At 46.6% G+C, this 15,767-nt stretch overlaps 1 protein-coding gene across 2 annotated transcripts; it reads right to left on the reverse strand.

Moving 5' to 3' along the window:
• Positions 1-966: 966 nt before the first annotated feature.
• LOC142432403 (zinc finger protein 112-like) lies at positions 967-13,525 on the reverse strand. Of its 2 annotated transcripts, XM_075537581.1 has the most exons (8): positions 13,473-13,523; positions 10,623-10,668; positions 9,523-9,739; positions 7,340-7,431; positions 7,099-7,157; positions 5,854-5,980; positions 5,449-5,544; positions 967-4,572 (listed from the first exon to the last, which is right to left on the reverse strand). In XM_075537581.1, exons 4-8 carry the CDS (start codon positions 7,371-7,373, stop codon positions 3,050-3,052), a joined length of 1,839 nt encoding a protein of 612 aa, XP_075393696.1. In that variant the 5' UTR covers positions 7,374-7,431; positions 9,523-9,739; positions 10,623-10,668; positions 13,473-13,523; the 3' UTR covers positions 967-3,049. The 2 variants fall into 2 exon arrangements, with proteins under 2 accessions (XP_075393696.1, XP_075393697.1); XM_075537582.1 differs by lacking the exon at positions 9,523-9,739 and having other exon boundaries at positions 13,473-13,525.
• Positions 13,526-15,767: the final 2,242 nt, after the last annotated feature.

Genomic DNA, 15,767 nt, shown 5'->3' on the forward strand with positions numbered 1-15,767 from the left:
GAGGTACTTTGGATATGTTGTCAGGAAGAGATCACTCCCTGGAGAAGAACACCATGCTTCCTCGAGTAGAGCGGCTGAGGGAAAACAGAAGGGCCCTCAACTAGATGGACTGACACAGTGGCTGCAACAGTGGGCTCAAGCACAGGAACAATTGTGAGGACGACCCAGGACTGGGAAGTGTTTCGTTATGTTGGGCATATAGGGTTGCTACGGGTCAGAACCAACTTGATGGCTTCTAACTTGGACGGCAGTGAAAGCCCAATCCTAAGACAGGCTCTCCACGTGGAGTAAACCTCTGGAGAATCCCCTCTATTTATGAGTAGTGATGTGAAGAGCCTAGCTTGCAGACAAAGAGCATTGGAAAGGGCATCAAGCCTGACACAATTAGGTTCAGATTTAACACCGTATCATTTGTTCTCCCTTTGACCCATTTACATTTGTTCTCGCTTTCCCCCGTTTTATTCGCCTATAATTCACACATACAATCAATAGTTCAAGCACCCCGAGAAGAGTGGTACAATCATCACAATCCGTTTTAGAACCTTTTCTTCATTCTTGTATTCGTCATTATTAGCTCCAACCGAGCCTAGGTTTTGCATTTTGTTCTTTTTTTAAAAAATCATTCCTTTTGGATTGAGATCTTTCAGAATATGATTTTGTATTTGTTGTTGGGAGTGGTATGATTTCCTTTGTATGAAGTCCAGGATGGGAAAAATCTACAAAGACAGTAACTGGATTAATAGTTTCTTACAGTTATGGCAGGGAAGGTTGGGGGATAATGGGAAACTAATAATGATGACTACAAGAATAAGGAAAAGTTCTCAAATTGATTACACTGATGACTGTGCAGATATAAAAAACTAAACATATGAGCTATAGAATTATATTGTATATATTAATAATACATATCTTATGTATTTATCAATCATATGTATTAATTCCCAATAGATCATTTTTAAAATAAAAATTTAAATATTGACAGTCAAAAATTAAGATACATATATATACACACACACACAGAAATTACTTTAGAAAATCTTTAAAGTATTCCTGAGGGATCATTAAGTTAGTCTCTTTTTTGTGGACAGAGTATCTTCAAAATGAAAAAAAAATCAACATTTCAAAGATCAAAGTTTTGTTCCAAATTTATCTACAAATTCAACACAACCCACATTAAAAGTCCCCCAATATGATTTAAAAAAAAAAAACTTACTCAAACAAAATATTCCTGCAATTGATTACCTCTGAGAGGTTGATCTCTGAGACAAGTTAGCATCACAACGCCACCATGATGTCTGATAGAGGAATGAGGGAAGTCAGAAAGTTCGGTCACTGAGGATTCTAGCTCATGCCTGTACAGGCTTATTCCCAACAAAATGTTTACATCTGCCTGCAAACACTTAGCCCGAGTGTTTGGCTTGTAATTAAATTTAAAGCTAGTGGAGAAATTGTTAGGGAGCCAATAACTAGGGCCAAGTTTTGACCCTGACTTTGAATTTACTTGACTGGAAAGAGACAAGGCCAATGAAAACAGTGGCTGTGAGGGGGCTTCGGGGCCAGTACATGGCAGAGAGGTCAGAAGAGGTGCTGGTGACTTGGGGGTCCTCGATGGCTTCTTTTGAATGACATAGGATGATTACAGGGACTTGTTACAAAGAACTTTTAAGAATATTGACATCTGCACTGGTGAGAAAAAAATAGACCACGAATGTTGTACAGAGGAATTACTGCTAATTTGCCCCCATCACAATTCACCTGATCCTTATTCAAGGTAGCAAGGGCTGTCCTGTGGGAATTTCATGGGGAAACCTCACACCCTGCACCTAACAACCCCAATCTTGCCCCTGAAGATCTCTTTTTGTTTCTAAAAGACAAGGAACACAGTTGGACTATCTTAAGGATCCCAATACTGGTGATTCCACATGGGATGAATGGGATCGCAGTTCTTTGGGAGAAGGGTTCCACTCCCCAAAGGCAAACTCATTGCCACGGAGTGTATGCTGACTCACAGGGACGCTATAGGACAGAATAAACTGCTTCCAAGACTGCACATCTCTATGGGAGTTCAAAGTCTCATCTTTCTTCCAGAGCAGCTGCTGGTTTTGAACAGCTGATTTTTCATTAGCAGCCCTTCCTGTAAGCCACTAAGACACCAGGGCTCCGTAGGGAAGAGTTAGAGATGAAAAGACACCTTTCAGAAGCGGAGAGGTCTAGGTGGAGGAGATGTAGAGAAAAAAAAAATAGCTTCCTATTTTTGTTTTCTTCAATGGATTCCCGGATTTTGTAGTAATATTGTTATGTTTATCCTTCCGGGTAAATTGCCTGCAGTTAGACCAAGAGAAGAACTTTCCCTATAGCTGCACCTACCCTTCTAAGCCACTTGCTTTAGTAAATATTAATGTTTTATAAAACAAAGTATCTTTTAAAAGGTATAATGTTATCAAGGAATGCTTTGTACCTTTGAAATCATTTATGTGAGACCAACTGTACTGAAGTCAAAAGGAGACGGTAATAGGACAGAACATCAGATTACTGGGAGAGAATGTTAAACTTTGGGGGAAAAAATATAACCAAAGTCTGAAGAATTTGTGTGCTCGTTGTTATATGGGAACCTCATGGACTGTGTAAACTTTTGTCAGAAATACAATACTATCCAAAAAAGCCACAACCCTCAAAACCAGCATACATGGTAAAGGTGACCCTTTTCTAAGCACTTGGTCCCACAAAGAATCTATGCCCATAATTTACACCAGATACTTTATCACTCCTCCTTGGGAGAAACCGTGGAAAATGCAAATTTGCCACTTTAGGATTATTTTACTGTGTAACAGACCCTTGAAGACGGTATTGGTAAAAATTGCTTTATTGATCAAACTTCCAGATCTTCCCTCCCTACTTGGATTAAGTGATGACGATGCACCAGCCTCTACAGCAGCACACTAGACGTATGACTTTCATTGAGTATTTTTTCCCTAGCTTGGCTCTCCAATAAATACAAAGTTCTGACTTCTTCCTGGAGCCCTGAGCTTACATCTCCTGAGAGGGTTTCTCATTTAAAATGCACTCTCTGATGAAATCGCAGACTTGACTTTTGACTGTAGCTTTTGCCACACTCCTCGCACGTATAGGGTCTCTCTCGGGTGTGGACTCTCTGATGGAGCTGGAGGGAGGAGCTCTGACTGAAGCACTTCCCACACTCGTCACACCTGTACGGTTTCTCCCCCGTGTGCACCCTCAGGTGGCCCTGAAGATGGGAGCTCTGACTGTAGCTATTCCCACAGATGTCACATCGATACGGTTTCTCTCCGGTGTGCACCCTCTTGTGGCTCAGGAGACTCGAGCCGAACCTGAAGCCCTTTCCACACTCAAAACACGTGTAGGGTTTCTCTCCCGTGTGCAGTCGCTGGTGGGTGCGCAGATTTGAGCTATGACTGAAACCTTTGCCGCACTCATCGCACGTGTAGGGTTTCTTTCCCGTGTGGACTCGCTGATGGATGTAGAGATTTGAGGTGCACCTGAATCCCTTCCCACACTCTTCACATTTATAAGGTTTCTCCCCCGTGTGGACTCTCTGGTGACTGAGAAGCACCGAGCTGTAGCTGAAGCCTTTCCCACACTCGGCACATTTATATGGTTTCTCTCCGGTGTGGACTCTCTGGTGAATGAGGAGGTCGGAGCTGAAGATGAAGCCTTTCCCACACACATCGCATACGTAGGGCCTCTCTCTGTTGTGGACTCTCTTATGATTATGAAGGTCTGAAATCCGCCAAAAGCACTTCCCACACTCAAAGCACGTATAGGATTTCTCTTCTGTTTGGACCTTGAAAGGGTCAACACTTTGCCTGGAGCTCTGACCACCCTCCACATTTACAGATGAGGCCCCTCCTATGGGGATGCGTGAATGTCTGCCAAGATAGACACTCTGTGGTAGCGCGTCCTGCTGATATTCCAAGTGCACTAGTGGGTGAGTGGGAAGGTTTGAGTTGTCTGTGAAGCTACTTCCACCTGCCTGACTTTTAAAGCCATTGGTGCGAGAGTTGGGGTGATAAAGTGTTGCCTCGTCAATGCAGTGATGTCTATCCTCATCACAGCCGATAGGTCTCTCTTCTTCAAGTGGTCTGTGATCATGGTGATGTGATGCTACCCAGCTGAAGGTATACTCACCCCGATCACATTTATATAGCGTATCTCTCATGTGGATTTTTTTATAGCTTCCCTGAATATTTGAAGGCTCATTCACAAAGGTCCAAGAGCCCTGCATGGGGACGAGGCTCACACCTTTCCAGGATGAACACACCTGAAGGCTGGCACTGATGGAAGCATGTCCTGGAAAACCATCCACCAAATTATCCATTCCAAAGCCCGGAACGGATTGGCCTCCCCAACCTTGACAGTTAGAAGTGTCTTTTGACGACTGGAAATCTTTCCCTTGAAGATTTCTTCCACCATCCTGACTGCCGGTTAATTCACCAGTGACTTGTTTCCAGATTTTCCAGTAGTTCAGCTCTTTCTGTAAAAGGACTTTCAATTTTTTTTCTTGAATACACTCCATATCCACTTCATTTTTGTCTCCTAAGGGATTAAAATGACATAGAGAAGAGAATAAGGTAAATATTGTCTTGGGGATTTTAGCCTTTCAGACTTGGACCAAACATGGTTTAAGAGCATGACCCTAAGGAAAAATTCTGATTTTGGTAGTTAAGTATCAGAGCATACATTCCTTATGCCTGAATAAAAAAGACGAATAAATTGTCTTTTGTCAGAGGGTTGAACTGCAAGAGGAATTCTGCATGGATATTCAGAGAAACTCACTTCTTTAATTAAGCTGTTGTTCATTTATCCACGTATGTATGTATCTATCTATATCACTGCAGTGCAGGGAATTATTTAAGATGGATCTTCTAGCCATAGTCTTTGTTACTCCCACCAATGGACTTTTGTTTTCCTGATGAGTCTGAGTAAGATTCCGCTGTGAGTGATTGCTAATTGCGATGGCATCCTGCTGGGTATAAAATGGAGACTCTACCTGCCAGAAAGGCAGAAGAACCAGGAATGGTGCATGTCCTTTGGACCCCCAAGATCTCTGCACATTGAGCCCACTTGATCTAAGAGACAGTATGGACACTAAAGGAGCAGCAACAGAACAAAGAGCCAGAGCATGAGACAAAGCAGTGGCCTTCCCAGGCCAATGAGTAAGTAAAGTGGAGTGCTCTGGGGCAGGAGGCTGGCTTGTGGAGTGGGGTGCCCTCATGCTCTCTGGGTGTGTCTTTCTCTGAAAAGCTTGAAGAAATGATGAGAACATTGTGACTAGGAGGCAGAATCAAGAACAGTCACCTACAGTGGCAGCAACAATGCCCACGGGTAAGAACAAGGGTGGGCACTGGGGCATTGTAGTGGCACGCTCCCCGACGCCCAGCCCAGACAGGCTCTGCTCTCCATGGTTCTCACCTGGATCTGGATCTGGTGGAATTTCTCTCTCTGCCACCCAGGTTCCTTCATCTTGTTCCAAATGGGATAGCTGGTCAGACAGGAAAGGCTGTTGCCCTGAAAATGCAAGAAGATGCAAGGTTGAGGATCATTTTCTAGATACTACATAAAAGAATAAGAAAATACAGTCCTGGTCTCAAGACCTGCAGGCCTTTGAAGGCCAGATCAGGGTCAGGATCAGGGTCAGATCAGAGTCAGAGTCAGATCAAGGTCAGGGTCAGAGTAAGATCAGGGTCAGGGTCAGATAAAGAAGGCAACTTTCAAAGGGCCCTACACATAAAGGCTTTCACCTGGGTACAAGGCCATAAGGTCTTTCCTGAGCTATAAGAACATTCCAGCAAGCTGATGCACAGAGGTTGCCCTCACCCACGGAGACCAGGTTCCTGAAGTTCTCCAGCATCACGTCTCTGTACAGCTGCCTCTGGACGGAGTCCAACAGTTCTAGCTCGTCCTCGGAGAAGACCACAGCCACGTCCTCGAAGGTCAACATCTCCTACAAGGGGAAGCACCATCAACACAAACAACCAGGTCAGCCTGGCATCCTGACAACCAAGCAGACCAGACAGCAGGAAGTTCCCCGATGTGGAGAGTCACACCAAGTTCTACTAAAGTTTGGTGCTGATTCTTTTTGCAGAATGCAAGGAGCTTTCTTTGCTCAGGGTGAGTACTCCAGAGAGGGGTTCCAGGAGCTGAAATGGTGAACCCATGGAGTCTGCACAAGTTACAATCACTACATAATTTGGACCTAACTCCGTAGATGAAATTAGTATTGGCAGCTGGTGCACAGAGGAGACAGGCAATGGCGGAAGCTGTAGAAACAAAGGGCTTACCCAGTAGATGTGGGTTGTCCAAACACTACACACGCCAAAGAAAGGTTAGGCCCTTGACCAAATCATGCCATCCATGGAACTGCCTGATCAGAATGTCTTTGCCTGGGGTCTCGGGAAACACCAGATAGTCTGTGCGTTCAATCTAATTAATATTAGGAGTTAGTAAAGAAGGTCCGCAGGGCTTGACTTGTGCTTATGTGTGCATTTTCATGATGCCCTGCAGGACATATTACCAACCAGGGAAGTCCCCCCTCCCCCTCCCCCCCCCAAACAACAACAACAACCCAGAGCCCTAGGCCCTAGTGAGCTTCCCTGGTTGGTAATACGTCCTGCAGGTTATCACAAATGATTGCTGGGAGATCTAAATCAGCACCCCTTAGTGATGGGAGAACCAGAAGCTTATGCACATTTCCTCCCGGCTTCTTCCCTATGTGCCTCGAATGTTGCTAGCTGTGACCTGAATCTTTCCACTGTCATAAACCACACACTCCTGCACTTGAGGACAACAGCTCGGCTGAGTTCTGTGAGTCTGTATCACGCATCACTGGGACGGAGCGTGGCCTGGGGAGCCTCGGACAACAGCCACACGGGCCTGGGTTCAGATCCTGCATTCCTCACTTATCAAAGAGGATCGTGCCCCCACCTCACATTGCTATTGGGTGATAAGTGGGCTGGGTGATGTAACGCACGCACACAACACACTGCCATCTCCTCTTTTTAGGGAGTGAGGAAGCTACATTCACACTGGTATTCCCGGAGGGAAAAAGAAAACTCCACCCACCTGAAAGCTGGTCGGCTCCTCTGCTTGCGGGGAAGGGGCGGAGGCTAGAGAACGAATGGCTGCCAGAGAGAAAGAGGTGTGAGGTAGAGAGAGTGCCTTCTCTGAGTTCTTAGTTCATCTACCCAAACTGAAAAGTGTCCTTGTTGGTTTTGCCAAACCTCACGTCATTCCTTCTTCACCCCACTGGCTCCCTCACCACCCCCAGCTTGGATCCTCTGACCCACAACCCTCAGCAACTCACCTCTGCCCTCATGTCTGGAAGCCAACCGCTCCATGGCCCCCTCTCCTGGAAGGTCCGAGAAGAGCAGTTCTTCTTTCAATAATCTGACCTACCTAAAGTGAAGATGCCAAAAGATAAAAAGGGCTTCTTCATTCTTCAGATTCTCCAAGATAGGGCCAGGGGTGTTGGATGGGCACCTGGGGTCTGAAATACCTGTCCCCTCCCACTCCCTTCTCTCCCTACAGCCGGATGGGTTCCCATGTGCTGGAAGCTGTGGACTCAGGGAACTTCATGTTAACGGAGCCCCACTTTCAGGTCCCAGAGCTGTAAGTTGCCAGGAGGAACCACGGCCTCTGGATTACATCATTTAGGGAGCAGGAGGGGGCTCCAAAGGCATTAAGGAAACACGGATTTCAAATAGGATTTTCCCACACATTTTTCAAGTTCTTCCACCCCACCCACACTAGGGGCACACAGATAAACAGTGTCCCTGCCTCAACCAAGGACCCAAGGCAGGGTCCTAGGACTGGTGGCTTCTGCTTCTTTGCCTAGTTGTTAGTACCAGGGTCCAATGTGCCCTGTATGCCACCCAGCCAACCACACAGGGGTTTGAGAACTGGCAGTTACGCCAGGACCCACGCGTTGGTGGTTCCTGCTGCTCCACCCAGTCACAGGCAGTGGGAGTTTATGAATGGAAGCTGGTCGCTTCTCCAGCCAATCATCTGGGCTGGGAATCCACAGAGTGTGGGTACCCTCTGCTCCCTCCAAGCTACCTGTGCTTGGAACCCACGGTCTAGCAGCACATCCTTCCCCACCCTGCTCTCTAGTGGAAAGGGACACACCTTTGGCCCAGGAACCCTACCCTTTGCCCTCTCCTCCCACCGCCCCCGCCCTGCAAGGGGCAGTGTGCCTGAACAAGTGACAACATTTCCAGCACCCCTGACAAGGTGACTGGCCAGACTCGCACATCACCTCACCAGTGCCTCCTCAGTCAGTGCACAACATTCACAAACAAAGACCCACACTCACACACGCAGCTGCTGCCCCAGCCACCCGGTCACAGAGAACGACTACTCCAGCGCAGCCAGACCAGTGACCAGAGCAGCACACGCGTCTGCTTCCTCAGAGAGAGTAAATCAAGGTCGCATGGTGCGGCACACACACCTACCGTGTATTTCAGAAATGTGTGTCTTGAGACAACAGACACTATGATATCACATAAGAAGCCTGGAAAATGACCAAAATAGAGTACCAGAAAACCTTCCAGAGACAAACACGGGACTGGAGTGTCCAAATACGGAATTCCAAAGACAGAAAGGTAGCGCTTTCCAAGGGTTTTAAGGAAAGATCACAGACAACACCAATAAAGTCAAGGAAAACAGATAACAGGCGAGAACACATACAAAGCAAAAATGGCAAAACTACAAAAACAGCAACTAGAAACCCAAAAGATTAACAGTGGAATGTCAGGAATAGACAACTCAATAAAGGATTCAATCAATGGAAGACGGGATTGGTGAAACGATGACAAATCCCTTGATAATTCTGAGGGGAATTCAAAACATCTCTAATGTCATGAAGTCCATGAAGATACCCACCCAAGAAGCTCCACAAGCACCGCCCCAGGCAGAACCCCAAAGAGAAGTCCCCGCGATGTATCATAATCACACTGGAGAACACCAAAGACAAAGACAAAATAAATGAGTAAACAAGTACGTTGTGAGAGCGGTTCTGGAAAAATAAAAATTCGCCTACAAAGAGGCACCAATACAATTAAACTAAGACTACACAGCGGGAACCACACGGGTCAGAAAGCAATGAGATGACACACACAAACTCTTAAAAGAAAAAGAAAAGGGAAAGAACTGTACACCCAGCAACACCGTCTCTCAAATATGGCAGCATGATTAGGACATTTCCCAGAGGAACTGAAATGAAGTTAGATCAGATCATGGGAGAATCCTGGCCTACCCACGTTGGCAGAAAACCTAACCATCACAGGGGCTCTGAAAGAAAGACCTGCTGATTTGTTTCTGAAAGGTCAAAGTCACGGTAACTCCGTGGGGCGCAGTGCAATTCTGAGACATATGGGGCCGCCATGAGTCAGCATCTATTCAACATTAACTGTCAGTATCCCGTGGGCTAGGGTGCTGGGGAGACTGGTATACACCTAATACCACCCTGCCCCCAATAAAACACCAGACCTTTTGTGGTGGAGTTAATTCTGACTCGCTGTGATGCTTTGTACTGTAAGTAACATTCCTCCATAGGGTTTTCATGGGTGTAACCTTCATGGAAGGAGCCCTGGGGCTGCAGTAGGTAGGTGTTCAGTTGGCAATCATTCAGCCGTTGGTCCAAATCCACCAGCGAGCACTTCCATGGGAGGAAGATGTGGCCATCTGCTTCCACAAAGATTACAGCCTTGGAAACAGGACAGGGTACTTTTACTGTCTTAAAGCGTCATTATGAGTAGACATCAACTAGATGACAAAAGGTTTTGCCTTTTTCTTTTTTCAGAGGGAGACAGGGATGAGTCTCAATGGAAGCAGACCACCAGGCCTTTCTTCCACAGCACTTCGGAGGGATTCAAATGACCAACTTGGCTAGAGGTTGAACGCAAACGCCTGGGGCATAAAAATCTAAGCGGGACACTCTAAGAACTAGAATCCCAATTCGTCACAGCAGATGGACCTTCAGTGTGGGTTGACTTTGACAGGAAACGGCATCCCCCTGTTCAGGTGTACTTTTAAGAGGGAGAGCCTCTTGTACGACCTGCCCCAGAATGTGCACTGTTCACACATGACTAAATGACACTTTTCTTAATAGAATGAGAAGTGTGGGGTGTGCTGATACCCGCTGACCAAATGTCTTCGGCTGGGTTCTCTAGAGAAGCGAAAGCCGTAAAGCTTATCCATGTGCACATACAGAGAAGTTTATCTCGAGGAAATGGCTCACAGTTACAGAAGCTGGCAAGTCCCAAGCCCATTGGTCAAACATCAAGCTGGAGACTTCTCCTGACGCATGCAGCTGTAGGCACTGATGAGCCTAAGCCCTGCAGTTCAGATGGCAGGCTTCTGGATGCAGAACCCAAGGCTGTCAGGTAAGAAAGCAGGCTGCTGATGACTCCCAGGACCATCAAGCAACATGGCAGGCTGATGGCTCAAGTCCAAAGAACTAGTGGTCTTTAATGATTAGCTAGATGCAGTTATCACCTAACTACTGAGGTAAGGTGTCTACATTAAGACTGGATTAACTAAAGTTAGACTCTATTAAATGAAGAAATCACTTGCATTAGGGCATTCACCTGCAATGTCGGGGTCAACGTGGCTTGATGTTTTTCTCAACACCACCTAGGGGAAAGGAAAAAAACAAGTAACGTTCTCCAGCATCCCCAATCTTAGCTCTTTTAAAATTGCCAATGTCACACACAGAAAACTTAATGAAATATACCAGTGCCTTCCATCAAGCAATATGAATCCTAATCCCTGAAAAATTACCTATGGCATGACCAGTACTACTGAAAAGGGATTTAATTCTATAATCAATCCCTTGGGACACCTACAACATGAACTAGACACTATCACATCATTGTCCTTCAAATCTGCAGAGGCCCGGACATCCTGATGGTGGAAAATAGGGGTATGCAGGTTATACTAAGAGAAAAAAATGTTTAAAAAAATGTATTACAATGCTGTTGTAGCTACATAATGTTATGTCAACTTGAAGATATATAAAAGTGTAGTGGTGGTATCCAAGTTACCGATCAGGTTTCAGCCTGATGTTTTCTTTTGTTTTGTTTTTTAATCATTAGGGCTCATACAACTCATCACAATCCATACATACATCAATTGTGTCAAGCACATTTGTACATTGCCCTCATCATTCTCAAAACATTTGCTCTCCACTTAAGCCCCTGGCATCAGCTCCTCATTTTTCCCTCTCTCTCCCTGCTCCCTTCCCTCATGAACCCTTGATAATTTATGAATTATTATTTTGTCATATCTTACACTGTCTGTCGTCTCCCTTTACCCACTTTTCTGTTGTCCATCCCCCAGGGAGGAAGTTATATGTAGATCCTTGTAATCGGTTTCCCCTTTCCACCAAAATGTTTTTATATAAACGGGCTCCGTGCCCATTCGTGGTGCACACTCATGGGTAACATGTAACCTGGAATGACACAGAAAATATAGTAAAGTGTTCCACGAGATTTTCAAAGGCAGCAATGAACCAGTTCAGCTGGTTTGCTTTAGGCAATGGGTGCTGTAGCTGATTTTAATCTCTGTCTCGAGCGGGTCTGCTCATTCTACTGGGATAATTTTAATCACTCACAAACACCTGATGGTTTCAGAACGTGGTGTGGAAAAGTGACCCACCCGTGTGCACCCTGTAGGAAATGGACAGTGACATGCTGAGAATGCCTGGTGTTCTTTTCCGCTGCTCTGCTTCATGAGGTGCCAGAAACAGTGGGACTTCGAAAGGGAAACGAGACAACTCACATTCTTGACCTGTCCGCCGTCCACTTCGGACAGTGGGCTCTGTGTCTATACACAGGGTACATTCTGATGGATGACACGTTTCTGGAATCTCGGGACAACATTTGAGGATGACAACTAGCCCACCATTTATGGGAGGGCCTGTGGAAAGGGGGTAGGAGTAAAACTTGGCACCTTCTCTGTGACCATGAAGAACCTTGTGCTGAGCACTAGATGGGTTCGTCTGGCTCAAGAGAACAGGATGAAGGTATTGGCTGACTCCCTTTTAAGGGCCATCTTGATCCCAAACCCCTCCTAATAAGCTATCCCTCTCCTCTTGGCCTGAGCCCATGGAAGCATTGCCAGGATCCTCTTAACTTAGGGTATAGCAACTAGCCATCTCAGCTTCTCTGTCTGTTTCTAGAGGGAAGGGAATGGGACCCTTCTCCTGCTGTACATGAGGGGTGTGTGCAGACCACCTCCCTGATCTGGTTGTGTAGCAAGATCCATTCATTGGCCACGGGGCACCAGTGCTGACTACTGAAGCTGTCTCATCTAGATGAGACCAGTGTTGCTCCACACAGTGCCTGGTGTGAGTCGTTTTTATCTGTGATGTTGATTCCAGGGGTAGATTGACATCAGAAGGAGGTTGGCATCTAGTGTTACTGCTCCGAGTGGTAGAATTCTTATTCTTGGCTTATTCTCCACTGGTGAGATTAGTAACCGGTATCACTTGCTGGCCAAAGGCACTGAATCAAACCACTGGGGAATTTCTCAACCTTAGAGGAACTCGTTCTTTCTGGGAAAAGGCAGCTGTGGCTAAGGCACCTAGATGGGCATTTGGGATAAGCAAGAGCAAAAACTACAACGCACTGACTGCCCTCCAGTGGATTCTGACTCATATGGACTTTATAGGGCGGGGTTAGAACTACCCTGTGGGTTTTCAAGACTAACTCTTTATGAGAGTAGAAAGCCTCCTTTTTCTCCCTAGGAGCTGCTGGTGGTTTCTAACGGCTGACCCAAGCGAGGCAAAGGGTGCCAGGGAGTAAAGTCAGGAAAGCTTGGCCTCCAGAGAGGAAGATGCTGGTGTTACATTTAAAAAATATATATATAACGGTGCTTCTCAGCTGGAACTCTAATGGGAAGAACTCAGAGATCTTTCATTCCCTCCTCTTCTACTCAGCTATCTCTGCTAAAGGCACTCTCCCAAGAAAGCAAAGGAGCCATAGGAGCGAATCATAAGCCACGAGATAACACCGTTTTCATACCATACTCAACACACCGCAGGAGGAAGCTCAGCTCCAGTGGGATATGTATACTCTCCCCTTACCAAAAAACAAAACAAAAAAAACCCGAAAAGGAATCAAGAGTCCAAGATAGGGGCATTCTCCCCAGGCCTCAGAAACACACCCTCCTGAGTCCACCGCCTGCGCTCCCGGAGCTGCCAGGACACGGTGACCATCAGGCTACAGACCCCCAGCGCCCCCATCCCCCGCCCCGCGGGACGACCCGGCCTCTCCTGGAAGTCTCCCTGCGCCGGGTGGCTCCTCCGTGCCCCCGCTCCGGCCATCCTCCACCCGCTGTCCCGCCGCCCGTCCCTCTCGCGGCCTCGGGAACGCATCTCCGTTCCCGCGGCCCCAATGAAGACCCTAAGGAAGACCCACGTCCCGGCGATGACTCACCGCACAGAAGAAACGTCGGTGGGCGTATACCACCCGGAAGCGGAAGTTGGCGGGCACGGAGGGGCTGGACTACACTTCCCAGAACCCTCTGCGGTGGGCGGGGTCGAGGCTGGCTTCGCCTAGGGATGTAAATTAGGGTCGGTCGCCCGCTGCTCCCCCAGGGAGCCAATGCTCCGGACACTCTCCTGGCTCCTAAGATGCCAGCAGCTCCTCTCCCCCCCTGTGTCTCTCTAGTTCTTTCTTTACCGGGCTGGAGACTCAAATCGATAGCGGCCATATGTCCTGTTCCTTCTTTGACTTTGAGACTTTCTTGGCTTTGTATGTGACAAGCTGAAGTTTTTTACAAATCATTGGGCAGATTAGTGTTGAGTAATGTTAGTCAGGGTGCAGGGTAGCAACGATGAAACACACAACTTTCCTCTAGTTCCTAAATGCTTCCCCTCGGCCCCTCCCGCCACTATCATGATCCGAATTCTACTTTGCAAGTCTGGCTAGACCAGAGGATGTACACTGGTACAGATAGGAGCTGGAAACACAGGGAATCCAGGGCAGATGATCCCTTCAGGACCAGCGGTGAGAGTGGAGATACTGGGAGGGTGGAGGGAGGGTGGGGTAGAAAGGGGCAACGGATTACAGCAGCAGACCCAGGACCCAGAACATTGAACAGAGTGCTGGACTCCGCTACCCACGGAGCAAGTTATAGCTGAGGGTTCTTGTGTAGGAGGCTGTTTGCACAGTAGTGTGGCTCTGGGCACTGAATTGAGGAAGTTGGACTTGCTGGCCCACAGATGGGGAGCTGAGTGTGTTCCGGATGAAACTTATTGGAGTGGGGTGTCTCTGGGCATTTCATTCAGGGAGCTGAGCTTGCTGACGCATGAAGCATAAACCGAATGCCTTCAGGTTGAGGCTGACAGTAGAGTGGCATGTCCTTTGGGCGTTTATTAGCCGACTGGACAGCGCTTTATAACATGTCCCGATAAACAACTCAGCCCTGAGCATGTCTCAGTGGCAGTATGACTTGTTAACTTACTACACTTTCGTCGGGAGTTTTGCCTGTGAGTTCTGTGTAGTCACTGCAATGGGTCTAAAAACCCAGAGAGGTGATATAGAGAACACTAACACAACTGGAACATAAAAGATACGCAATACCCCATTTAAAAACGGGCAAAGATTCACACAGGTCCTTCAACAAAAGCGATGACCTGTGTTCACACGAAAATCCTTCTCAGCAGCATTCATTAGAACAGTGGTTCTCAACCTGTGGGTCGCGACCCCTTTGGGGGTCAAACGACACTTTCACAGGGATCACCCCATTCATAACAGTAGCAAAATGACAGTAAGGATGTAGCAATGAAAATAATTTTATGGTTGGGGGTGTTCACCACCACATGAGGAACTGTATGAAGGGGTCACGGCATTAGAAAAGTTGAGAACCACTGCATTGGAGAAGCATAAATTGAAACCACATTGAGATGCTTTTTGCTATTTTTGGTAGGCACCCTTCAGGCAGTTCTGATTTATAGATGCCCAACACAACAGAATGAAACACTGCCTGGTCTTGTGGCATCGTCACAATCACTGTGCATCTGTATCATTGTTAAGATAACTGTAGGCGGGGAGGGAGGGTAAAAAGAGGAGCTGATCCCAAGGACTCCATAACAAGTCAATGTCTAGAGAAGAATGATGGCAATATATGTACATACAGGCCTGATACACTTAATGTATGGATTGCTCTATGAGTGATGAGAGCCCCAATAAAATGATCTTTAAAAAAGAATTAATTGGAGCCCTGGTGGTATATTAGGTTACTCTTTGTGCTGCCAACCACAAGCTCAGCAGTTCAAAACCACCAGCCACTCCATGGAAGAATGAGTCTTCCAATTCTCTTAAAGAGTTACAGTCCAGTGGAATGAGTAAATAAATAGTTACAGTCTCAGAAACCCACAGGGACAGTTCTACTTTAACCTACAGGGCCACAATGGGTGGGAATTGAGTTTATGGCAGTGAGGGGGGACAGAATTAGCCATATGGTTACGAATCCTTTGGAAACCACGGTAGTCTCATGCTGATGATCTCTGCATCTGGATACTTTGTCTTTGTCTTGTATAAGATTTAATAAAGAGGTCGCTATAAAAAATAAAATAACTGTATTCAGGCGGAGGACTATCCTGCAGAAGACGTGTGACTTAACCTGAATCCACAAAAGCACCTTGATATCTGTCAGAACACAGAGAGCTGCTTACAATTATTCAGAAAAACTCATCTCCTACCCACTCACTACCAGTTATTTTCCCC

This window comes from Tenrec ecaudatus, chromosome 18 (genome assembly GCF_050624435.1).
Source record: "Tenrec ecaudatus isolate mTenEca1 chromosome 18, mTenEca1.hap1, whole genome shotgun sequence".
Taxonomy (NCBI): domain Eukaryota; kingdom Metazoa; phylum Chordata; class Mammalia; order Afrosoricida; family Tenrecidae; genus Tenrec; species Tenrec ecaudatus.

Excerpts from the sequence above, each read along its gene's own strand:
- LOC142432403 (XM_075537582.1), bottom strand. The coding sequence starts at position 7,373 with ATGGAGCGGTTGGCTTCCAGACATGAGGGCAGAG. Across the intron at positions 7,158-7,339 it reads TTCCAGACATGAGGGCAGAG|CCATTCGTTCTCTAGCCTCC; the intron begins GTGAGTTGCTGA and ends TCTCTCTGGCAG. Across the intron at positions 4,573-5,448 it reads TCCACCAGATCCAGATCCAG|GAGACAAAAATGAAGTGGAT; the intron begins GTGAGAACCATG and ends TTAATCCCTTAG.